The sequence below is a fragment of the Ranitomeya variabilis genome, chromosome 1 (genome assembly GCF_051348905.1).
Source record: "Ranitomeya variabilis isolate aRanVar5 chromosome 1, aRanVar5.hap1, whole genome shotgun sequence".
Taxonomy (NCBI): domain Eukaryota; kingdom Metazoa; phylum Chordata; class Amphibia; order Anura; family Dendrobatidae; genus Ranitomeya; species Ranitomeya variabilis.
In genome coordinates this window covers 1,019,787,087-1,019,813,833 of record NC_135232.1, presented here as the reverse complement: position 1 = coordinate 1,019,813,833, position 26,747 = coordinate 1,019,787,087, and the positions used below count along the sequence as shown (strand labels likewise).

The 26,747-nt window shown below is 41.7% G+C and overlaps 1 protein-coding gene across 11 annotated transcripts in view; it reads right to left on the bottom strand.

Annotated features, from left to right (window-relative positions):
• TENM3 (teneurin transmembrane protein 3) overlaps positions 1-26,747 on the bottom strand; it is a 1,770,339-nt gene that overhangs the window by 285,653 nt on the left and 1,457,939 nt on the right. For all 11 annotated transcript variants that reach the window (XM_077279546.1, XM_077279548.1, XM_077279545.1 and 8 more), the window contains one exon: positions 25,664-25,849. In XM_077279546.1, coding sequence (XP_077135661.1) covers positions 25,664-25,849 — 186 coding nt within the window. The remainder of the gene's footprint in view (positions 1-25,663; positions 25,850-26,747) is intronic.

Genomic DNA, 26,747 nt, shown 5'->3' with positions numbered 1-26,747 from the left:
CCCCAACACAAAGCCGAGGACCAACACGACGACGGCGGTTGGCAAAAAGCTGAGTCTTCTCCTGGGACAACTTCAAATTGTCCACCACCTGTCCCCAAATCTGATGCAACCTCTCCACCACAGCATCCACTCCAGGACAATCCGAAGATTCCACTTGACCGGAGGAAAATCGAGGATGAAACCCCGAATTACAGAAAAATGGGGACACCAAGGTGGCAGAGCTGGCCCGATTATTGAGGGCGAACTCCGCCAAAGGCAAAAAAGCAACCCAATCATCCTGATCCGCAGACACAAAACACCTCAAATATGTCTCCAAGGTCTGATTAGTCCGCTCGGTCTGGCCATTAGTCTGAGGATGGAAAGCAGACGAAAAAGACAAATCTATGCCCATCCTAGCACAGAATGCCCGCCAAAATCTAGACACGAATTGGGTCCCTCTGTCAGAAACGATATTCTCCGGAATACCATGCAAACGAACAACATTTTGAAAAAACAGAGGAACCAACTCAGAAGAAGAAGGCAACTTAGGCAAGGGAACCAGATGGACCATCTTAGAGAAACGGTCACACACCACCCAGATGACAGACATCTTATGAGAAACAGGCAGATCCGAAATAAAATCCATCGAGATGTGCGTCCAAGGCCTCTTCGGGATAGGCAAGGGTAACAACAATCCACTAGCCCGAGAACAACAAGGCTTGGCCCGAGCACAAACGTCACAAGACTGCACAAAGCCTCGCACATCTCGTGACAGGGAAGGCCACCAGAAGGACCTTGCCACCAAATCCCTGGTACCAAAGATTCCAGGATGACCTGCCAACGCAGAAGAATGAACCTCAGAGATGACTCTACTGGTCCAATCATCAGGAACAAACAGTCTACCAGGTGGGCAACGATCAGGTCTATCCGCCTGAAACTCCTGCAAGGCCCGCCGCAGGTCTGGAGAAACAGCAGACAATACCACTCCATCTTTAAGGATACCTGTGGGCTCAGAATTACCAGGGGAGTCAGGCTCAAAACTCCTAGAAAGGGCATCCGCCTTAACATTCTTAGAACCCGGTAGGTAAGACACCACAAAATTAAACCGAGAGAAAAACAACGACCAGCGCGCCTGTCTAGGATTCAGGCGCCTGGCAGACTCAAGGTAAATCAAATTTTTGTGGTCAGTCAATACCACCACCTGATGTCTGGCCCCCTCAAGCCAGTGACGCCACTCCTCAAAAGCCCACTTCATGGCCAAAAGCTCCCGATTCCCAATATCATAATTCCGCTCGGCGGGCGAAAATTTACGGGAAAAAAAAGCACAAGGTCTCATCACGGAGCAGTCGGAACTTCTCTGCGACAACACCGCCCCAGCTCCGATTTCAGAAGCGTCGACCTGAACCTGAAAAGGAAGAGCAACATCAGGCTGACGCAACACTGGGGCGGAAGAAAAGCGGCGCTTGAGCTCCCGAAAGGCCTCTACAGCATCAGGGGACCAATCAGCAACATCAGCACCCTTCTTAGTCAAATCAGTCAATGGTTTTACAACATCAGAAAAACCAGCAATAAATCGACGATAAAAGTTAGCAAAGCCCAAAAATTTCTGAAGACTCTTAAGAGAAGAGGGTTGCGTCCAATCACCAATAGCCTGAACCTTGACAGGATCCATCTCGATGGAAGAGGGGGAAAAAATGTATCCCAAGAAGGAAATCTTTTGAACCCCAAAAACACACTTAGAACCCTTCACACACAAGGAATTAGACCGCAAAACCTGAAAAACCCTCCTGACCTGCTGGACATGAGAGTCCCAGTCATCCGAAAAAATCAGAATATCATCCAGATACACAATCATAAATTTATCCAAATAATCGCGGAAAATGTCATGCATAAAGGACTGGAAGACTGAAGGGGCATTAGAAAGACCAAAAGGCATCACCAAATACTCAAAATGGCCCTCGGGCGTATTAAATGCGGTTTTCCACTCATCCCCCTGCTTGATTCGCACCAAATTATACGCCCCACGGAGATCAATCTTAGAGAACCACTTGGCCCCCTTTATACGAGCAAACAAATCAGTAAGCAATGGTAACGGATATTGATATTTAACCGTGATTTTATTCAAAAGTCGATAATCAATACACGGCCTCAAAGAGCCGTCTTTCTTAGACACAAAGAAAAAACCGGCTCCTAAGGGAGATGACGAAGGACGAATATGTCCCTTTTCCAAGGACTCCTTTATATATTCTCGCATAGCCGCGTGTTCAGGCACAGACAGATTAAATAAACGACCCTTAGGGTATTTACTACCCGGGATCAAGTCTATGGCACAATCGCACTCCCGGTGCGGAGGTAGTGAACCAACCTTGGGTTCTTTAAAAACGTCACGAAAGTCAGACAAGAATTCAGGAATCTCAGAGGGAATAGATGATGAAATGGAAACCAAAGGTACGTCCCCATGAGTTCCTTTACATCCCCAGCTTAACACAGACATAGCTCTCCAGTCGAGGACTGGGTTATGAGATTGCAGCCATGGCAATCCCAGCACCAAAACATCATGTAGATTATACAGCACCAGAAAGCGAATAACCTCCTGGTGATCCGGATTAACACGCATAGTCACTTGTGTCCAGTATTGTGGTTTATTACTAGCCAATGGGGTGGAGTCAATCCCTTTCAGAGGTATCGGAGCCTCCAATGGCTCCAAATCATACCCACAGCGTTTGGCAAAGGACCAATCCATAAGACTCAAAGCAGCGCCAGAGTCGACATAGGCGTCCGCGGTAATAGATGACAAAGAACAAATCAGGGTCACAGATAGAATAAACTTAGACTGTAAAGTGCTAATTGAAACAGACTTGTCAGGCTTCTTAGTACGCTTAAAGCATGCTGATATAACATGAGTTGAATCACCACAATAGAAGCACAACCCATTTTTTCGTCTAAAATTCTGCCGCTCGCTTCTGGACAGAATTCTATCACATTGCATATTTTCTGGCGTTTTCTCAGTAGACACCGCCAAATGGTGCACAGGTTTGCGCTCCCGCAGACGCCTATCGATCTGAATAGCCATCGTCATGGACTCATTCAGACTCGCAGGCACAGGGAACCCCACCATAACATCCTTAATGGCATCAGAGAGACCTTCTCTGAAAATCGCCGCCAGGGCGCACTCATTCCACTGAGTAAGCACAGACCATTTGCGGAATTTTTGGCAGTATATTTCAGCTTCATCTTGCCCCTGAGACAAGGACATCAAGGCCTTTTCCGCCTGAAGCTCTAAATGAGGTTCCTCATAAAGCAACCCCAAGGCCAGAAAAAACGCATCCACATTGAGCAACGCAGGATCCCCTGGTGCCAATGCAAAAGCCCAGTCTTGAGGGTCGCCCCGGAGCAAGGAAATTACAATCCTGACCTGCTGTGCAGGGTCTCCGGCAGAGCGAGACTTCAGGGACAAAAACAATTTGCAATTATTTTTAAAATTTTGAAAGTGAGATCTATTCCCCGAGAAGAATTCAGGCAAAGGAATTCTAGGCTCAGACATAGGTGCATGAACAACAAAATCTTGCAAATTTTGTACCTTTGTGGCGAGATTATTCAAACCTGTAGCTACACTCTGAAGATCCATTTGAAACAGGTGAACACAGAGCCATTCAAGGATTAGAAGGAGAGAAAGAGAGGAAGGCTGCAGTATAGGCAGACTAGCAAGTGATTCAATTAAGAGCACACTCAGAACTAGAGGAAAAAAAAAAAAAAAAAAAAATTGTAGCAGACTTCTTTTTTCTCTCCTTTCTCAGCCAGTAATTTAACCCTTTTTTTTGGCCGGTCAAACTGTCATGATTCTCAATGGCGAGAGAACATAGCCCAGCATATATGAGAACTAGCTCTTGGAAGATGGAAACTATACTGACCATGAACTAAACCTGCCGCACAACTAGAAGTGGCCGGGTAGCATGCCTACGTTTTTTTATCCCTAGATGCCCAGCGCCAGCCGGAGAACTACCTAATCCTAGCAGAGGAAAAGACAGTCCTGGCTCACCTCTAGAGAAATTTTCCCAAAAGGCAGACAGAGGCCCCCACATATATTGGCGGTGATTATAGATGAAATGACAAACGTAGTATGAAAATAGGTTTAGCAAAAATCGAGGTCCGCTTACTAGATAGCAAGAAGACAGAAAGGGCACTTTCATGGTCAGCAGAAAACCCTATCAAAACACCATCCAGAAATTACTTTAAGACTCTAGCATTAACTCATAACACCAGAGTGGCAATTTCCGCTCACAAGAGCTTTCCAGACACAGTAACGAAACAGCAGCTGTGAACAGGAACAAAATGCAAAAACACACAAGGACAAAAGTCCAACTTAGCTGGGAGTTGTCTAGTAGCAGGAACATGCACAGAAAGGCTTCTGATTACATTGTTGACCGGCATGAAACTGACAGAGGAGCAAGGTTATATAGCGACTCCCACATCCTGATAGGAGCAGGTGAACAGAGGGGATGATGCACACAAGTACAATTCCACAAGTGGCCACCGGGGGAGCCCAGAATCCAATTTCACAACACATGCCCTTAAGAAAAAATGAATGGTCATGTTGAAATTTAGCAGGCCTGATCCATTTTTCCAAAACAGGTTTCCTGAATATTTGGGTACAGGGTGAAGCATACAAATTCAACTTGATACCTTCTAGAGCTCAGGGACGTCATTGTGGGACCCCTTCAATGAGTATAAGTAGAGAGCCACTATGAAGTAATGGCTAGCACTTGGGAAAACGTGATCCATTCATATAGAGCAGGAATGACCATTAATATGAAAGGGATACTGTTGTGAATTCCGTTCTCGGGCTCCCTCCTGTGGTCATGAGTGGTACTATGTGAGTTTGTTCTTGGGCTCCCTCTGGTGGCCTTTAGCGATATGGCTGGGCTCAGCTGCTTCATTTCCTTCTATGCTGGGCCTATTTAACTCACCTGGACCTTCATTTGTTGCCTGCTGTCGATGTATTCAGTCCTGATTCTGAGCTCTCCTGAATATTCCTTGTGACCAGTCTCCTGCTGGAGAAGCTAAGTTTGCTTGTTCATTTTGCTCATTATTTCCTTGAAAACGTTTCTCAGTATATGATGAGTTCAGTCCAGCTCGCTTTTATGTGATTTTTTGCTTGCTGGTAGTTCTGGGGTGCAGAGGGCGCCCCTCACATCGTGAGTCGGTGTGGGGGTTCTTGTATTCTCTGCGAGGTTTATTTTTGATAGTTTTTGTACTGACCGCACAGATTCCTATCTATTTTCTGTCTATCTAGTGTTAGCGGGCCTCATTTGCTAAACCTGTTTCATTTCTACGTTTGTAATTTCCCCTTAACTCACCGTTATTATTTGTGGGGGGCTGTCTATAACTTTGGGGTTATTTCTCTGAGGCAAGTGAGGTCTTTGCTTTCTCTCTAGGGGCAGTCAGTTTCTCAGGCTGTGAAGAGGCGTCTAGGTTTTTAGGTAACGCTCCACGGCTGCCTTTAGTGTGTTGGATAGGATCAGGATTGCGGTCAGTATAGCTTCCACATCCCCAGAACTTGTCCTATCATTCTGGTTATATGTGTCAGGTCAGTTTTGAGATCCTACCACCGGATCATAACAGGATACTATGCTTCCCCATAGTTTTAGGGAAAATAAACAATTCATATGTAAAGATGAGCTGTGCATGGAAACCTGGTAACTCTTAGAGGGGTTGTCCGACTTTAGGGTACAAGTCTGCAGTCACTCTACATGACTGCATATTTGTGAAACCTTTCAGCGCAGTTCGCCAGGAGCTGATGGTCATGTGTGTGCCAGGATGTGATTTGCATACTTTCAGCCACATTACGGATAGATGTGTTCGGCCTCATTCAATACCCTTGCTTTGAGCAAGGCCACGCCAATCTGGTCGGCATGTGACCGCATGTATGCAAGTCACATACTTGCAATCACTCCCCAGCAGTGCTCATGCTGTGAGGATTCATAAGTCTGCAGTCACATAGAGTGATTGCAGACTTATACCCTAAGGTCAGACAACCCCACTAATAGGGCGTCCATGGATAGAGTTTCCAATAGCAACTCTGGTTGGAAGGTTCTGAAGGAACCCTGGCCTTCACTCTTTAACCCCTATACAGGGATCTGAACATAATCAGAGTCCCCTGGTTTTTCTTCACATAATGACTACCTGCCAGTGGAGTGAACTGGCAGAGAAGGGTAGTCTAGCCGGGTCAAAACCAGAGACAGCAAATGCATGACTAAATTAGAAAATGGAAAAGGTCAGGGTATAGCCGAAATAAAAAACAGGAGGCTGGAGTAAGTGCCAATGGGTATATGGAGGGTTAAGTAGGTCCAAGTTGGGTTCTCCTAATTCCTATCCACTTCACTAACTCTTTATCTCCCTCTCCATTCTTTGTTATTTTTTTAAGTAGTTGCCCAGGATTGAGATCTTGATAACCTATTCTTAGGATAAGATATTCCTATCAAATTCAAAATTAGAAACGAACAGAGATGGAAAATAACTGCATGTGTGCAAGACAAAAACCTTCCAAAGCTAATTCTCCAATTCCTTAAACTCATGATGAACCCGAGCTGGAATAAGATCCAGGAACTGTTTTACCATTCTTGGAAGTGAACAGGAACCGTGGAATAGATTTTATGGTGTGCGCAAACTTAAAACTCTACAGGTGTCCTGTTTTTTATTACAATGTAATGAATGCCAAATACCTCTCACCATCTGGAATTTAGGATTTCAAACAAATACCTAAATATATATATACACATGATAATTACTAGCTGCAGTACAGTGGGTATTAACATCTATCTACACAACTATCTATACAGAGACAGATATAAAGGGCACAATCTGCATATCACGGAGACATGATGTCCATTTTTGACATTGTGAGTACTTAGCAGCTAATCAAGACCAAACATGACAGCTGAAAATCTTCTGCCATACGCCGATGACAGACACACACGAAGCCATAAAATCCCAATATATCAGAACATTTTATATTTACAAATCACTTGCAGAAATCAAATGCACATTTCATTACGGTAACATGCAAACACTCTTCACAAACATGACACTTTAACAGCTAAGTCCTCTGGGAGAAATCACTCTGAATGACAGTCCTGAACGCTGCTTGGTGGGTTTTGAATAATAGGGCTAAAAAATGAGCAGTGTCGCTGTTATTTTCTTACTAGTCATAAAGTCTAATTATGCCTCCATGTACTCTGCTGTATTATAACATTACCAGGCGCGCTCCAAAACTTCACATTCTGTTCCTCTGCGAGTATAATCTTGTGGCTTTATTCCCTGTAATTACCCATGACTCAATAAGTGCATTAGGAGCACAGTCACTAAGGGGAAATACAAGATGAAGAGTAAAACACTCAGAATAACAGACTCTAGAAGAGCACTGTCATAACGGGAAGGTGGACCGGTGAGAAAATGCCAGGCCGCATATGTGACTGGAATGTATCAGGGCTCATGAGAGATTTCCCAGAGATTTTTACCAGGAGAACACACAAGGAAGCACATATTGTGTTGTAAGCATGTCCTGGGAATCCTGCTCTGACAGAAACCTGCCTCAAAGCCATTATCAGCTCGAAACCTGCTGTGCTGTCTGGTGATGCTCCGTTATCCCAGATGTTGTGCTGAAATAATGCAATATGCAGGTCGGTGGCAACAATGAGACAGAAACATAAAAGAAACCTGGTTACTGGAGACCAGAGTATGTGACCGGGGAAGTATCTACATCTTGGGACACCCATTGCCAACCAAATATGTGAAGTGTTACCAGCCACAAATTGGGGTACCTAGAGCAGTCTTCTCCAATCCAGACCTCAAGAGCCAAATGGAGCTCAGGTTAGCTGAACGTCTCTTCCCAGTTGTTGGCATCTCTAGATCTAATTTTGCAGCAATATCACCAGGAAGGTCATATTATAACTAAATCTTGATACCAGGATCAATAACATATTAGCAGTTGATATTCTGGTTTAGTAATATTTATTATTATTATCATTATATGACCAACATTTGCATTAGAGAGTGGTCTTCAGAAGGTTGGTGTTTCCTGCATTATAGCCTACACTAAGAATACCCATAAAGATTAACAAATGGTAACCCACTGCTATAAGGTGCATGAACTAATTAAAACAGACGTCCAGTTCAGCTGCTGGGATTTAAAACATGTGATTTGTATCCCTGTCCTTCTACAACTCATTGTAACATGTCCCTTCATTTCAAAAGTCCAGATCACGGGAATATCTCATAAACAGAGTCAATTCTGAAAAGATATAAGTTGCTCTCTGAAGTCTTTGCACTGGTCTTTACTGGATAAGTTAAATTGGTTGTCCGATTACAAGATATTGAGGATTTATCCATAGAACATCAATATCAGAATGGTGGGGGTCTGACACTCAGCACCCCCATTGACCAGCTATTACAACCTCTAGTTGTGGCTGGATGCAACTACATGGAATGAAACAATGAACAGCTCCATTCAAAGTGTTGCAGTCGCTGCTATGTACTGCAGAACAGCACTTATGGAAGAGCTTTTTTACTGTACCCATTATTACCCCTTTAAAGGAATATTCCCATCTTACATGTGTGTGTCATGAATGTATAATAGATGTGGATCATACAAATGGCACGGAGAACAGGGCTCCATCGTGCTCCACCGTTTGTGTAGAGGGCTCCATCGTGCTCCACCGTAAGTGTAGAGGGCTCCATCGTGCTCCACCGTAAGTGTAGGTGTAGAGGTGTTTGGAATTCCAATACAAATGAATGGGAATTTCAACCAACTCTACACTGACAACAGCACGTCATGGCCCAATTCTCGAGATAGATGAAGGTCTATTATATATTTCTAGAATATATTTTTGGATGTGGCATAAATTACACAAGATGGGAGTATCCCTTCAGATGAATATGGTATAGTGTATTTTTTGGCTTTATTTATGGTGTTAAAATGAATTATTAAGGGCTCATGCAGATGTCTGTGCAAATTAGTCCGAGCACAGACTGCAATGCATGGGCCGCCATGGCTCTCCGAACTCGAGCGCCACAGCCTCATCGACATATATAAAGCTGTCACGTGTGGAACGGCAGACCTGCAGACAGTCCATGCTCGGACCGATTTGCACAGATGTTAGAATGAACCCTGCAGGTTATTTTCAGATTTTGTGGTTGATTTCTAGATATCACAAAAGGAATGAAAACTCTTTAATTGAGCAGCGTAGAAAAAAAAACACTAAGCAGGGAATTTACTAATACTGGCATTTATACACCCGTCTCATACAGTAGAAAGCTGAAATAAGTAAGCCAAACTCATCACGAGGTGCATGCCTCTTAATACATTTGGTGTATATTTTCCATGTGCACCAGAGCTATGAGCTGGCATACATTGGCGTTATAATTTATGGTGATTTCTGGCATAAATGAAAGTAAATTTGTTGGGATGGAGAGTCCCTGCCCTCTCTCTCTAAATCGAGCCTACTTTTCTGGTCACTTTTAAAATATTGAGGGAGAAAAACAAATCGGCAAAAAGATGCAGCCAGTTATGCGAATAAGATGCACAAAATAACCTGTGCCTTTTTTATCGCCACTGTTGTATAAAGCTGAGAATAAACCCTCCCATATGTTTTGTATGTAGATAGAAGCATATTCTATAGAATCAGACATTGCAGCATGATCCGAACCACAATTCCCAGTATCCCAATAATCTCTGTTATCTGCAGGAACCCTCTTCTCGGGCTGTCAAATTTCTTCCCAGATCAGACATATTTATGACCCTTGTTCTAGGACTCTAGAACAAAAAACATTCCAGAGCTGCAGAAATATGTGGTGCCGTAGTGGATTGGTGACAAAGATCACTACAAAACGCAATCCTTTCTCAACCCTAACAATCCACCAGAGATTGGTGAAGATGGTTTGAGAGGTGAGGCAAGACCTTCCTTATGAAAGCAGAGCAATAACCAGTGGCATATTACCATGCTCCAATGCATCTGCACTTATTTATTTTTTAATGAGGACTTCTTCCCTGTGTTGTGTGCTGGGGAGATGCGCACTGACAGCAAAGCTTGATGACAACAGATAGGAAAGAGTCTCAGCGGAATCTGAAAAGATTAACTTTATAACTTAGGCCACATTAAATGAAACCTCTCCACCCCCTGATATCTTCCTCGCTGCCTGTGATTGCTTCTCTACTGTAAGACCTCAGATCTGTAGGCAGGACACTAGATAAATAATTTGCTTTCTTGATTTCACAGGGGATCTTATTAACCCCCAATAATGCTTAAAATGTTCAGTCAAACAAAAAGCTGTCAATGCCACTGTATAAAAGCAGAGCACAATACTGCAAAATACAACTAAAAATACTAAATCAGATAGATGCATATTCACAAATCTATTTCATGACTATTTCCTATCTATCTGGATATCTAGCTATCTATCTACCCACTTCATCTCATATTTCTTTTTAATTCATATCTCTCTTATTTTTCTAAAAGTAACTGATCTGAGGCTGTGGGTTGTAATAATCGCACAGGCAGGTTAACAATGCTTCTATTTTTTATTCCTTACGTCCATGGTCTTACAGCAACTACAGGTAGATGGTCACAATGCCCCCAGTCCACAAGGTCCCAACTCGGGCCGGTAGTTCCACTGCCGCCATACCAGACAATATCCACTATCTCCCATCTTTAGGTTGGCCCACAGCTTTTGTAGCTCCTGACGGTATAGTTTGCAGTCACAGCTCATGCTCCTCCAGATGACGGATACCATGACTATAGCACACATATACAGCTCCATCCAGCAACAGCCACTCCATCTCCTCATCAGTAGACCTAAATAATCCAAGCTGCCCCTCTGGAATTGAGCCGGCCTCGGGGAATGCATTGGTGGAGGTATTTTCCTGCGGCCGAGCCCCTCACCAGGAATTGCATGTGATACCCCCTGTGGTGACAACCCTACTGGATCTACTTCCCCCATCCACACAATGGGAATAGTGACTGGGAGAACAATGGCTTAATTGAGGCACCTGAGACACTGATGACACCGATAAAAGTAATTGCTTTACCTTTACTTTTACCAATCTTGTGTCTGGCTTTATGTATACATAAGATCCAGCCAGCACATCTTCCTCTGCTTACAGTCACTGAATGGAAAGGTCATTCCTAAGGCTAAAAACATTCTCGGAGAGGTTCTTGCAACTGATAAGCAAGCAAATCTCTAATAAACATAACAATACCTTCAACATAACCGATGCTCCATGCTGAAAAAAATCTGCATCCCTTAGACCTGTGGACTCCGCTCTACGTCCATGGGTCCAATGATCTCTAATTCATGGCCACCTTCTCACAGTAACTATTTATGTATTTTCTCTTCTGCTCTCTTATGTCTCATCCATTTTCATCCATTTTATCTGTCTATTATCTACCAATTATCTCACACAAAGCTGAAAGTATTATTATTATTATTATTATTATTATTATTATTATGTCTCAAAATCCATCAATATATAATTACACCTTTCCCACCAGTATAAGTTTTCTTTTATTTATATATATACATTCGCAATTTCAAAACAGTTGAGACACTATATTAAATGTAAAAAACAGAAGAATGCAATGATTTGGAAATTCCCTATAGCCCTATATAATTCACAACAGAACATAGAGCACAAATCAAAAGGTGAATGCTATTTTTTTCAAATGAAATTTGAAAAATGTGTACTAATTTAGAACAGGGACAGATCTCAAAAAAGTTGGGACAGGGCCATGTTTACTATTGTGTAGCATCCCCTCTTCTTTTACGACAGTCTGTAATCGTCTAGGAAGCGAGGAGGCCAATTGCTGGAGTTTGGCAAAAGGAATGTTGTCCCATTCTTTTCTGATGTCGGATTCTAAATCTAAATCATTGCATTCTTATCTTCTTCAACTTTTACATATTAAACAAACTTTTTTGAAATTGGGGCTGCATACTGTGAGGCACTGACAGGTATTATATGTGAGGGTCACTATTGATCTCCCAGGATGCGGATGGAGTCCTATTACACCCACTGGAGTGCTTTGTATCCACAGCAGGACGCCTGTGAGTCACAAGGCAAAATAAAAGTACGGTAAGTGTGGACCCACTATTTGCCCAAGGTAATGTTCAGGAAAACCCATTAAGGGCTTTTATTTTTGGAGTGAACCACAGGATGGTAGTGGGGCAGTTCATTCCCTCTCAGTTGGGTCTTACAAGTGGCCCGTGGCCACAGATTCTAGTTAAAAAACATGCAGTAAAGGGTTTGGGTGTGTCAGTGTTTGTTTGCAAGTTGCAGAGCAGGTGGCTCTGCAGCGTCCAGTCTGTGTGAGGTAACACAGAGCCAAGAGCAGCCTGGCACCCTGCAGCATTATACGGTGGTGCAGTCGCCCTCGGCAACTGGTCTCGTATATGGACTGTTGTGATGCCCCGGCTGCGATCCGGAGGATACCGTGTGCTGTTCATTGTGTGAGTTGTTTGGATATTAAACACGTTTGCTGTGAACTTTCCTGTGGTTCCTGCACTACAATACATACAGTATATGTATATATATATATATATATATATATATATATATACGCAGATTATGCCTTTCTTAAACTAACACACAAAAAAATAATATGCAGAAAGTTAACTGTTAGCAAAAAAAGGCCATTGAATTTACAGTACATAGATGTTGAGTTATACGTTTCTGCATTGGGATACCTTTCAGTCATGAAATAGCATCTTTGTCATTTTAGGAATGGCTACATCGGTATGTCCGCTAGTAATTAGTCTTCTCTAGAATTTTACAAAATTGGTGCCCTCCTGGCAGTACTGTCATCTATATTTATCCTCAATGTCTGCCTATAAAGATCGATCAGTTTTGCTTCTACTACTAGTTTACTGCAACATTTTCTTAATTTATAGATAGTCGTTAACCTCAAAGAAAAAATAAATATTTTTGGACAAAATAATGGCATTCTAATAAAAGCATTTCGACCTTCCTTGGTGAGATCTCAGAGAAGACTATAAGTATTGATAGGAAACAGAGGCGAGGTGTGCTCTGAAGTTTATACCAGTCTGCTAGTAATATAGATTATATGGTATAACAATATTAAGAACGTTTTATTTGTATCTATCTTAATATAAAAAATAACAGGTTAAAACTGATCACTGCTAGAGAGCAGGAAGGATTTCTCATCCACTTTAAGGCCAAATTACTAATGTATATAACAGAGTACATCCTACATGGGCTGCCTTTGATAAACTACTGCATCTATTTGCTGGGTTTGGGCCCTCTGAGCTCAGCTTTTAGGGTAAGTTGATTGAACTATATCTAAAAGGAATTTTCCACTACTATGATATTGATGACCAATGCCCTCGCTTTGTCATCAATATCATAATAGCGGGCAACCTCTCTAACTCTCAGACAAGCCTGGTTCTCTGTTTTTATGTCATTCATATGTCTATTTGAGATGTCTTTTACTTAAAGCGCTTAAAGGGAATCTGTCAACAAGTTTTTGCTATGAAATCTGAGGGCAGCATAACGTAGGACAAGAAAGACTGATTCCAGTGATGTATCACTTGCAGGACTGCTTAGTGTAGTTTTACTAGAATCCTTGATTTCTCTGTTGTATATGTAGCAGTGTTCAGAATGCTGAGTTGTGTATAACCCTGCCCCCTCCCTGATAGGCAGCTTCCTATATACAGTGTACATTGTCAGCAAGCTGCCAATCAGGGGTGGGGGCGGGGTTACACAGATTAGCCTGACTGCTCTGCACATGAGACCTAGTCAGGCAGTCTAATCTCCTGCTGATAAAGCACTCTTTATGTTGAAAGAACAACACATAGCCTAGTGAGTGATACATAAAAATCTTGAAATAATAATCTTTATTTTCATATAGCGCTAACATATTCTGCAGCGCTTTACAGTTTGCACACATTATCATCACTGCCCCTGATGGGGCTCACAATCTAGAATCCCTACCAGTATGTCTTTGGAATGTGGGAGGAAACCGGAGTACCCGGAGGAAACCCACGCAAGCACAGGGAGAGCATACAAACTCCTTGCAGATCCTTGCATCCATGGAATCAAGCTCACTTGCCCTATATTATGCTGCTTTCAGATCAATTAGCAAAAACCTGATTCCTTTTAATACTTAAAAATTAGTGTAAAGTGAAAAAATAGTCAAATATTATATAATTATTGTTATTATTCATATATTTTTTATCATTTTAAATAATTGAAATAACAATGATGGTGTATAATATTTGTATGCCGTGCAGTATATGTTTAACATAGGAATATATGAGTAAAGTATGACTCTGTATGTCTGGACAGTGGTATATGGTGGAGACTAGAGAAGAGCAAACCCAAACAGCAAAGTTCAGGGTTCTTACCAGAAACATAGTGTCCGCTGTTGCACTCCAAACACGGACTTCTCCTGGAAATCCATTTTACAGTTTGGGGAGGAGAGAGATTTTCCAGTTTCATAATTTGAGTCCCCACTGATTTCTATAGGGTTAGGGTTCAGATTCAATTTGGGGTACATTTCTAGTACAAGAACCGAACTTTGGACTAAAGTTCGGCCAAACCCGAACTTGCACAGGTCCGCTCATCCCTAGCAGAGACATATCTTGGAGGCATACATTGAGAAATCCTTCCTGATGCATACCTCGGATGCACATTGCAGCGCAATAAGCAGCCAGGAGGACATCAATATATATTAATGAGATCAATATGCTCTGCCAGCAATATTACTACTGTGTGACACATCTTCATCTCCAGAACATGGAGATGCAAATGAAAGATCGTATCTTTACTCACTCAGGCAGAAAAAGAAAGGACTTGGATCACAAAAATGTACCCAATGATGCATCGCTGACTATTCCCAAACCATCCAAGCCAGAAATCCATGCAAGGCTCAAGAACAAATGTTCGCTTCTTGCTAAAGAGTGAAACAACCAGTAAGTCCAGTCATCTCTGTATAAGCTGTCATCCAAGCATTACCATAAAATAGAACCAGACCCCTGATGAAGCCACTGTAGATGGCGATACGCAGGGGGCAACATACCTCTTGTTGTTTCTCTTTCACTAGGCCCTGAACATCAATCAATGACTGTATTCCATACCGTGGCCTGTCTACACTCTATGTTTGCAGTACTTTCATACTTTGCGGTTTCTCAGCTTCGATATGTATATAGGATTTGCACTTTGGTTGTGTTCCTTTGCATACTGTTTGCACAGAGCACTCAATATGGGCATGTTGTTCTCACTATAAGGCCTCATTCACACGTCAGTACTGGAGACACTGACACACGGAGACCCATTCAGAATGGGTTTGTGCACATATCAGTGTTTTTTCACGGACCATGTGTCCGAGTGACCCACATGTAGACATGTCCGGTTTTGTGCAGCTGCATGGATCACATGGACCCATTCAAGTCAATGATTCCAGGTAAACACGTACCGCACACGGATGCCTTCTGTGTGATGAATCAGTATCACACGGACGGCCGCCGGGGAAGAAGCATTACAGTAAGCGCTGTTCCCCGGTAGCTGGTGCTGATTAAGATATAACTCTCATCATTCTTCCCTGCTCTGCCGGTGATCAGCGTGAGCAGAGGAGAATGATGAGAGTTATCTTAAAGTCTGAATGATGACAGCAGGTAGGGGCTTCTGGGACTCTTACCCCCATCATCCGACACCTGCTTACTGTAGCGCGTCTTTCACGGCAGCCGTCCATGTCGTACAGATGCAGCATACGTGTGCCACATGTAGTACGCACACAGACATGGGTATCTCTGGTTTTTCCGGTACTGAAAATAAACTGATGTGTGAGACCGGCCTAAGATGAGTTTTATCACTATATACTTTTGGAATATTTATTGTCACATTTAATAATCTATCTATTGACTCATGGAATGTCTATTCTGGAATTGCAATGGTTTATCTTCTTAGAAGGAACAGGAGTGGCAACGCTCAAGCTTTTCAGAGACTGTAGCCGACCGGGGACCATAGCCAGAGGCTAATGACTGACAGGTCTCTCACTATACAAGCACTCAGGGAGAGACCTGTCACTCAAGTAATAAAGAATGTCTCCAAAGGCCAACCCATTTAAAGAGACCACACTTTAACAGGTCCTTGTGAGACCACATGTGCAAAGTGGGCACAGAGTGTCAAAAGGTGAATAATAGTGGGGGATCCAGACATTCCACATCAGTTACAACTTGCATTGTGCTACAACGCCTCGAATATATTCAGGCCACTGGTCAGCAAACAGCTTGGCCACAGATTATTTAGAGTGAATTAATGGAGTTTTTTTATTTTTTATAAAATGCACAATAATCATCCCACCATATAATGAAGCCCAATTCCAGATTATGGACATATTAGCATCAGATTTAAAAAAAAAAATACCATGCAAATGTTGATGAATATGTGATGCCAGGACTATAATTTCTAGCAATTAATAGCTCTATTGGTAGCTCTGGTTCATTTATCATCAGTGGTGGAGATAATCACAAGCAAACATTGCTGGCCATGAATATCATGGATGGTCTATGCATATTGGATCGATTTGGAGGAAATGCTGCTTTAACAGAAGGGACTGGAACCTGAAAATAACATGCTAATTAAAATCATTGAGCAGCTATCTGCATTTATTACAACAGGAAAAAAAATATTTATTTATTTTATTGTTCATTACTCCACGGGGGATTAATTAATGAATGCTTAATGATATTAGTCCACAATTAGATCACTTATGTTTAACCACATGCTTTCTATGCATACACATCTAAATATAAATTTTGGGCAGATAGATAATTGTTCACCACTATAGCAATTAAACAGCTGTAGCCTGTCTCGTGTGTTAAGTGATGGAGCTGCGGGCAAGTGCATAGCAGATGGCCGGATACACCCATCGCAATGTTAAAAACTAATTTTTTCCCCAATTATTAAAAATAAGAGGTGATGACAAATCAGAATACGGCAGATTTTGCTGAATGCAAATTTACGCATTTGCAATTTAGATTTATTTATTTGTCTATTTTATGGATTAGGAGGCAGAGTTCAGATACGTTGCAGTGACGAGATTTTGTCCTTTTCTCGAATGCTGGAGACCTCCAGCATAATTATTTGCTAATGTCATAGAATGAGGAATGCTGTGGAGACGCAGCTGGTAAAGAATTCATGTGTATGGGATTTGTTTGTCACACCAGAGGAAAGCATAAAATACATCTAGAATTACATATGTTCTGGGAATAACAGATCTGGGAAATTGTCGTCAAGGAGAAATGGCTACCATGCAAAAGCAGAATTGTGTGGGGCTTCTTCTACTTCAGGTTCATAAACTGCAGTGAATAGCAATGGGGGAACGTGAAAGGTTCTGGGCCAATGTAAAATCTCCAATATTTGACTGGATTGTTTTTATATGGGCCAAATAAACCTTTATAGTTACGCTCATGGTGAATAATATGTCTAAGGGCAGTGTTCCCCAACTCCGGTCCTCAAGAGCCACCAACAGGTCATGTTTTCAGGATTTCCTTAGTATTACACAGGTAATAATTGCAGAACCTGTACAGGCAACAAGTCCTTCACCTGGGCAATACTAAGGAAATCCTGAAAACATGACCTGTTGGTGGCTCTTGAGGACCAGATTTGGGGAACACTGGTCTACGGGCTCGTGCACACCACCGATTTCTCCACAACAGAAGAATGGTCTGATCATTCTGATCTAACTTTGATCAGAGTTTGACCAGGGTGGCATCGCTTTTTCTCATAGGTGGAAAAAAACATTCCTCCACCTTGTCCTTTCCATCAGTCAGTGAAAATCAAATGTTATCTAAGTGCGGTCTGCTTTTTTTTATGGACTCATAGTCTTGCATCGACAATTTAGGTCCGAACCCTTGGATTAAAATTGAACATGTCTCCAATGTGTTTTTGCACACCACTCAGTCTGAGGAAAAATCACACATGTGTATAGCCCTATAGAATTTCATAGGTACGAGTGCCATTCGTGAAAACCTAGGATAGCATTCATCCAAGAAAGTTGTTCATCTGCACGAGCCCTTAGGACATTACCAGCAAGGACTGAGCAGTTGGTGGAGGAGTCAATAATAGAGAAAATTACCGCACACTCAATACTGGTATGATGCAAAAAGGTATATGCCAATTTTATTCAAGGAAAAAACAAAAATGATAGTTGCCACATTGATTAAGGTAGAGCAAGAACCCGACGTTTCGACCCTCCCGGGTCTTATTCATGGGGTTACTCTAATCCTTTGATATAAATGCATAAAGGTGGCAGTAGTAGGGGATGAGCAAGCGATCCCTGTTTTATAGAGCATAACCTTATAGTGAGGCCAGTAAGGGCTGCTGTCCCAGGTAAATGAAACCTATTTAAGGAGGGCCGTAATGTTCATAGTAGGCCTGAGAGAGGTCTTGTATGGAGTCAGCGGCGCATACCGCGCCTTGCTGCGCTGTCCTAGACGGAGGCTTGCGTCTAGGACAGAGCAGCAAGGCGCGGGATGCGCCGCTGACTCCATACAAGACCTCTCTCAGGTCCATACAAGACCTCTCTCAGGCCTACTATGAACATTACGGCCCTCCTTAAATAGGTTTCATTTACCTGGGACAGCAGCCCTTACTGGCCTCACTATAAGGTTATGCTCTATAAAACAGGGATCGCTTGTTCATCCCCTACTACTGCCACCTTTATGCATTTATATCAAAGGATTAGAGTAACCCCATGAATAAGACCCGGGAGGGTCGAAACGTCGGGTTCTTGCTCTACCTTAATCAATGTGGCAACTATCATTTTTGTTTTTTCCTTGAATAAAATTGGCATATACCTTTTTGCATCATACCAGTATTGAGTGTGCGGTAATTTTCTCTAATATTGACTTGACCACATGGTCAGTTTACCAGCACCTCATTGTCCCTGACCTGAGTGCACACCATTTTCCCTATATACAGTTGGTGGTGGAGACATAAGAACACGTAAGGAAGGGTGAGTATAAAGTTTCCTTTTTTCTTTAAACTACTTTTTGTGCCTTTATGGCACTTGAGCTAGGTTCGATTCAGACCAAATTTATACAGACCAAATCGCATCTGAATTTCACAGCCAAATTTGAGTGAACTGTCCAGAATCGACGTTTGAGGGACTCGCTCATCTACTCACCAGACATGTCCATGATAGTAAATACTGGCGTTCTTCAGTAAACAACTTTTCTTAAAATTCAGCAATTTACTATTCCTCCATTTTTTTATCCTGGATATGTATAGATATATTGACAACTGGATGTCCCGATTATCCTTGTCCCTGGTGCTGCCCCAACAGACACTGTCAAGGTCCACACACTATCAGCAAGGAAGGTGGTAATACTCATTTTCAGGATTTCGTATACATTTCCAGGAGGAATAACGGAAGAACTTAAAACAAGTTCTAAGAACTAAACGCAAGTATTTACCTACTTAGACAAGTCAGGAGAGCTAACAGATCTCCTGTAACGTATGGTGATATGAGCATCACGATTATTAACAGTAGTGCTGATCCCAACCAAGAGATCATATTTCATTCACAACTATAGAGATTTTAGCATAAATGCAGTCAGAAAATGCTGTGAATTGTCACATTCGTATTGTGCTGCGCGCGTTTCTTTTTCAGATGTGTGGCCACCGGGGAGATGGGCTTGTGGTATAGGGGGTGCATGGACCTATATAGAAGCAACATCTTACTATTCACTAATGATCTCCTCCCAGCATACGGACGAGTCACACTATGTGACAAATAGCTGGTGCTTTGTATTGGAGGGGGATTACAGTATCCCCTAGGCCAAGTTTCCATTTCAATGATAAAATATACATGGAAATCAATGTAGCTCAATAAAAAAGACCCAAGAGCATTTCAAAGCCAGATGTTATTAGAAAATGGGACACAAATCCCTCCTGTTAGTGCGATATGCAGTCACAGTAATGAAAACCTCCATTTTCTATCATTCATAATCAACAACCATGGGGGTAATATATCATAACACAGGGTATACACTAAAAAGATAGTAAAAGTAATACTCAGAAGAGACGTGTGTGGAAAAAGTGATCACATTTATTATTAACTAAATAAGGTACAAAAAACAAACATTGTCATTAAAGGGAATCTGTTTTGCTATATAATCTGAGAGTAGCTTGGTATAGGGGCTGGGACCCTGATTGCAGCAATGTGGCACTTGTCATTTTGATGCAATCCCTGTTTTCTCTGCTGCAGATCGAGCTGTGACCTAAATGCTGAGCCTTGTTAACCCTGCCTACAACACTGATTGGCTGCTTTCTGTTTGCACTGTATACCGCCAATCAGGGCTGGGGGTGGAGTTACACAGAGCAGAAGACTAGGAGGCACCAGACACCTAGTCATGTAGTGATAAACTCCTACTGATAAAACACTGATTTTACTGAAACAGAAATACACAGTCCAGTAAGTGATACGTCACTGGAATCAGGGTCACAGCCACTATATCATGCTTCTTTCAAATTACATAGCAAAAGCCTGATGACATTTTTTCCTTTAATGGATGTATATCTAATGTGCCAACAGATAGCTTGTTCACTATGATAATATGGCCAATAGTAATCAACTGGATTCAAAATTAAAGGGATTGTTCTACCTGAAACTTTTAAGGCATATTCACATGATGATCGCAATCATCTCTCCATTTTTGGGGAAGCAATAAAGGGCTCCATTGTCAGGTAGTGGGGCCTGCACTTATCGGACAGCAACAGCTGATTCTGTGGATATGCCATAAAGTCCCAGATGGTAATAACCCTTTATAGTAAGAATTAGATACATTTAGGATTGAAACTAAAAGTGAATATACAAACACTAAAGAGAGTTCATAGATAATGTCAGCTCTGCTACATCTATACATTACAAATCATCACATCAGCGATGACTAAAGTTCCACTATATGTTCTGCTGCGGGATTCCTGATAAAGCTGCTTCTCCATATCCCCTGACATATGGCGATCCGCAGAACTCACGGCAAACATTGTGTCAAATGGAAATTAGGATAAATCCCATATGTGTAGCAAAATCTGGAGAATGCAGAGAAGTCGCATCTCACCTGCCTTTTATTTCTGCCCCCCAAGGCATGAATAAGAAATCACAAATCTTATCTTTTGGCTGCTATATTAACTATTAAGTTGCATGCCTGAAATTTTGCAATTAAATAAATAAACAGAAATAATTCTGTGCTAAACTTTAATAACTTATTTTTTACATATTCAGGTAAAGTCTCTAGACATAGAAAATATGTCACTTTAATGGTACTACAGTGTAAGGGCAGGTGCAGACAACCGTATTTTCAGTATAAATGTGATCTGACAAAACATTGGATCGCACCTGGACCAATATTATTGGGGCCATGCACATATTCAGTAGTTGAATGCTTTATTTGCATCAGGTATTCGGATCGCACTCGGCAATGCAAATCAATGGATCAGTGAAAAACTTCGGACTGCACTCAGATGACATCTGAGTGTAGTCCTATTTTCACAGACTGACAGAATGGAAAGGATGGAGAATTTTTCTTCTCTATCTTTTCCACACCTGATTAGAGGAAAATCTACACATAAATTGCCACTACACAGTGGAAAAATCCACAGCAAATCTGCAATGTGAGAACCCATCTTAAAGGTCCAATCATGCTTCACGGAGCAGTCATCATCAGGTAAGGGTGTGTTCAGTTTTGCGTTCAGGCGCCCATTCGTTGGCCCCATCGGGGCATATCTCTGACCCCCGCAAAACAGAATTTGGGCATATTCGCTGACGGGGCCTTAGACTATAATGTTGCCGACAGATTACATGTCTGCCTCCAGTAGGCATACACTCGCAAAAATGATGCACGGCAGAGTACACGTGCCTTCTGCCAGCACCATGATAGTCTATGGCAGCGTCGGCACATATGTCTGAATCCAGTTTTGCAGTGGGTTTGGAAGTAAACCCCAACGGGCTCCACTGAATGGGTGTCTACACCCCCACCGTCACCTCCTACTCATACGGTCAGCATTGTAGGCTTATTTCTATTTTAGGTTACCGTATGTTCACATACAGCTTTTTTTCTGCAAAAAAGAAGCTGCCTCATGCAAAACAAGCAAAAGCGATGAGATTTCAGAAGTCTCGTGAACACACTTGTTGTTTTTTTCAGATTGAATTTTAGAACTGCAGCATGTCTATTCTTTGCGTGTTTTTGCAGGTTTTTTGCAGCACTTTTTTCACCCATGGAATTTGGCAAAAATGCTGCCAAAAAACACAGACGGCAGGCATCGCTGCATTATTTGCTGCGTTTTTGTTGTCCAAAACAAATTTCATTAAACATGTACTGTGGACAAATCACACGTGAAATCGGTGGGAAAAGACGGAGCTAAAAACCGCTGCAGAAATGAAGCTTTTTTTACTGCCAGGAGAGCAGGTTTTAGCTGCTGAAAAACATGCTGCTGAAATTCTGCATGAGAACATAGCCTTAATCTACAAGATCAATACATCCAGTGTGACCTCGTATCTGAAATGTTGCAGAATGTTACTTCTTTGTTAACTTTCCTAAGCCAACAATCTGCTAAGAAATGAGCAGCCTCAGCGTCTTCCTGCTTTTGCCGCTGTTCTTTTCCATTTTTACAGCGTGGTGTTATTATTTGTCATCTACCAATGCTCGGCACACGTAATCTAGGAGGCAGTGGGTGTAAAATGAGAGTTAATAGTGCTGTAGGCAAGCCCCAATTTCACCTAAGGCACCATCAACAGAGATCTGTGACTGTGACTGTGATTCATGACAGATGAGCAAAGTGTGGACAAAATACAAAGTCACATCAACTATAATGTTTTACATTTAGGAAAGTAAATGACAAACACTGGAACCAACGAGGAGCATTAGACTGAGAAAACTCAAGCGGCTGTGCTCCCCTAGGCAGTGACAATAGCTCTGCTCACAGACGTCAGCAACACCTAGACAATGCGGGAAGCCAAAAAATGGAGGAACGCGCGTAGGGGAATCCAAAATTCCAAGAATAAAGTTGTATTTAGAACAATGCAGAAAAACACTTGACTGCGAAGTATGGTCTCGGCAGGCATTATCAAGACAGTGACGGAACCAAGACCATTTTGGTCCACAATTGTAATTTGCTGCCATAAGTTATGACTCTTCATTCTTTGTTAAATGATGTATGTGATAATATCAGATGTATTTTAAGCTGTTTTGGAATAGCTGGGTCAACAGACTAGCATAACATTTCCGTGCATAGAGTGGGTAAATAAAGGAAATTATTAAGCACTGACGTAAGGACCGAAATGCGTTGAGTTCTGTAAATGGATCATCTTGAATCAAAGCTTAATTTTTATCTACAACCTCTTTGGATGTGAAACTACATGTTTTTTCCTGTCAGAGTAAAAGAAGAGTTGTGCAGAAGTGGTGGGCTGATAAACCTTTTGCTATAAATTATCATGTGACCTTGGGGATCATTTATTATACAGAAATTACCTCCATGAGTACGACTGAAGCAGTAAAATGCCCCATGTTTCTACATTTTACTCTGCAAAAATGTATCTAAAACTTATAGTAAAAAATGCACCGGCATTAAAATTGTACATCTGCAGAAGGGACGAGCCAACTGTTAGTGACTGCCGGACTCCCAATAGAGACAGTCTTCCAGATTGACACTCAATGTTGTATATGGTTCAGGAAATGGCAACTCAGCTTAGTATTTTGGTCAACATATGATTGCCAAGGCAGCTGTAGGAGATACTGGTTTCAGCAGAGTCAAAACAGCTCCACAGCGCCATCAGAAGGATGTATTCACATAAGAAATGAGGTCTCCAAAACGTCTCTTATGACTTTATTGGAGAGCATAATGTATATAAAGATGAATAAACCAATGCCAAAGCAATAAAAAATAATTACAAAGAATAATACCAAAGAATAGAGCCAACAGCACAAACTGTAGTTATAACCCCACCTATGCTAACCTGCACCTATATAAAAATGCCTGGACTGTAGTGAAAAGGGGGACATATTTTAAATATGCATTTTGTGTCAGTGACCCTCCTATTAGGAGAATTAGAAGAAAATTGAAGGTTTCCTTAATATTTTCTCTTGATTCCACCAAAAGGTAAAATTGAAAAATTACATCAATCAAATAAGTTTATTATTACAATAAAATATATTATTTTATTCCTTAAAGGATTACAAAATAATTATAAAACTCAATCCACAAGATGGGGGATAAGTTATTTATTGTTGGGGATCAAGCCCCTGGGACTACACAGAACCCGGATACATGGATCTAAAGCCACATTTTTGGGATTGCTGTGGGTCCAGCAGTTGGAACCCCAGAGGTCAGTATGTTATACATTATCCTATGGATAAGGGTTAACTTACAACATTGGGAATAGCACCTTTAATCTTACAAAAATGACATGGCTCCTATCAAACGTTTTGACGTAGGCCTTCAACAACACTTATTATTTGGTCTCTGGAGTTTTCTTAATGTTTTAAACGGATAGTCTCAAGTTGTCTGGAGCAGCCAAGAGCAATGGCTACAGCAATGCAGTACTTCGTTTCCTAACTTCCTGGTTTCTAGCAAGGCGGGCTCTCCTTCTTGAGTGACAGCTCTGGTGAATAGTAGAATTGTAGCATTAGCAGAACTATAAAGGTCAGCACAAGTTCTGCTAGAACACATTCAGCCCTCAGTGGTTTGCTCTGGAGTGCACACTACTATCACTGTATTTACACATAGACATAACAGGGCACTTGAACAAGAACATAACTCAAAGCAGAGAGAACATAGAACCGTAATAAGCAGACCTGCTCTGAAAGCTGCGGGCCTGGTGATTTATAACTGCATATCTTCAGTTAACTGCTGCATAGAAATTAATGGAGAGAGCTGACTGGTATGTTAAGAGTTAACTCCTCTCCAACAATGTAACTACTGTGCACCATTAGCCAGAGTCTGGTGGCCAAGCTCCATGGATATCAGCCGAATTGCAGGAGAAAGACAGCAGAAAAAAGAAGTAAATTGCAAACTTGCTTTTTTCAATCTGTCTAACTAATTAAAGTAATTTAAAAACTTGAGAATACCCATTTAAGGAACCAAAATGTACTGAGTAACTGGCATAACTTAGCAAGTCTTAAAATAGTATATACACTTTATTATATGCAATGTAAACCCTTGCCAAATGTCAACTTTGCTTCTATTGTGTATTCCAGGCAGTACTATGGTTTATCCGTAGCTATGATTAGATGCATTTTATCAAAGAGGACCCCTAGGCTAACTAACCTAACACCACATGCCAAGTTCATCTAGGGTAAATCTTTCTGGATGCTTTAAGAAATAGGACACTAAAACCTTCATTTGAAAATACAGATTATAATCTCCTGGCACGAAACCTATGAAATGTAGAAGTGTCACGTTTACGTCTACCTGATTTCTAAATAATAGGGGTCAATAACTTTGCTATTTTATCTCAGCAGAATAGGGGATAGGTTGTCAGCAAGGATGTAAGGGAGGTATTATAAGCTGTACATAAAATTATCAGGCTATTGCACTAACAACGAATAATGCCATACTATGTAATGAGCCAAGTAGGATGGACATGAAATGGCCCCAAGCATTCCCAGAACTTACCAATTGTGCAGTGTTCTCCATTCCAGCCTTGGTTACATTCACACTTTCCATCTTTGCACGTGCCATGCTCCAAGCAGCGAGGGTGGCAAGCTCTTTGATTGCAGGAAGGCCCTGTCCATCCATCCTCACATCGGCACGATCCACCCATGCAAACGCCATGTGAGCCGCAGTCAACTGGACAGATTTCTACAGAATGAAAAGAAGGTGAAAAAGTTGATAGAAATCCGCGAAGGCTTGATCTATTATACGCTAAACAACAAGAGCAGTGAAGATGTGAGAACCAGGGAGGATGAAGAACACATTATACAGAGGGCAGGCCACTTGTAGAATGGTCTTTTAACAAGCATGTTTGATTCCACTAGGTTAACAATGCTTTGTACATGTTGTATTGATGGGTAAAGAACTGCGATAAAAGGCATCAGTAGCTAATACAAAGCCGTGTGCTACAGGTCCAAGAGGGATACGGCAACATTGAAATGGCCTATTATTCATACCACAGCCCTGTGTTCATTGACTTCAATTGGCTCCATGTGGACCTGCACCTTTGAATTGATTTGTTTTGCAGGTAAGCCTTTACCCAAGACTTTAATAAGGATCGTGACTTCATCTAATTTATTGCAATAACAGACTCACAAAGTTAAAGCTTACAAAAGCCATGCTTATATAATTACAGCTCATGGGTAGATCCTGTCACCTACCAAGATGAATGGACGAGACCTCCACATCATTACTGTGTAATAAACTGGTAAGTAAAGATTAACCTTTTGCTCACACGGGCTTCGAGCCCTGGTCACACAAGAGTCACTTTAAATAATATATACAGAGAGAACCTTGTACAACTGCTCATTAAGCATGACATATGATGAGCTGTGCTGCAATAATACTGATCTGCAGTGTAGCGGCACAAGCTCCTGTGGTACCCAGGTGATAGCATCTGTATAAATAGCATGCAGGATGCTTTTCCTGACAATCATTCCAATCATTGCACACTTCAATTAATGCAATACGGGGGAAAGAATGGCCAATCCGATCCCTCCGGTGTATTATATGAATGTCAACAATTAAAAAAATAAATTATAAGAAT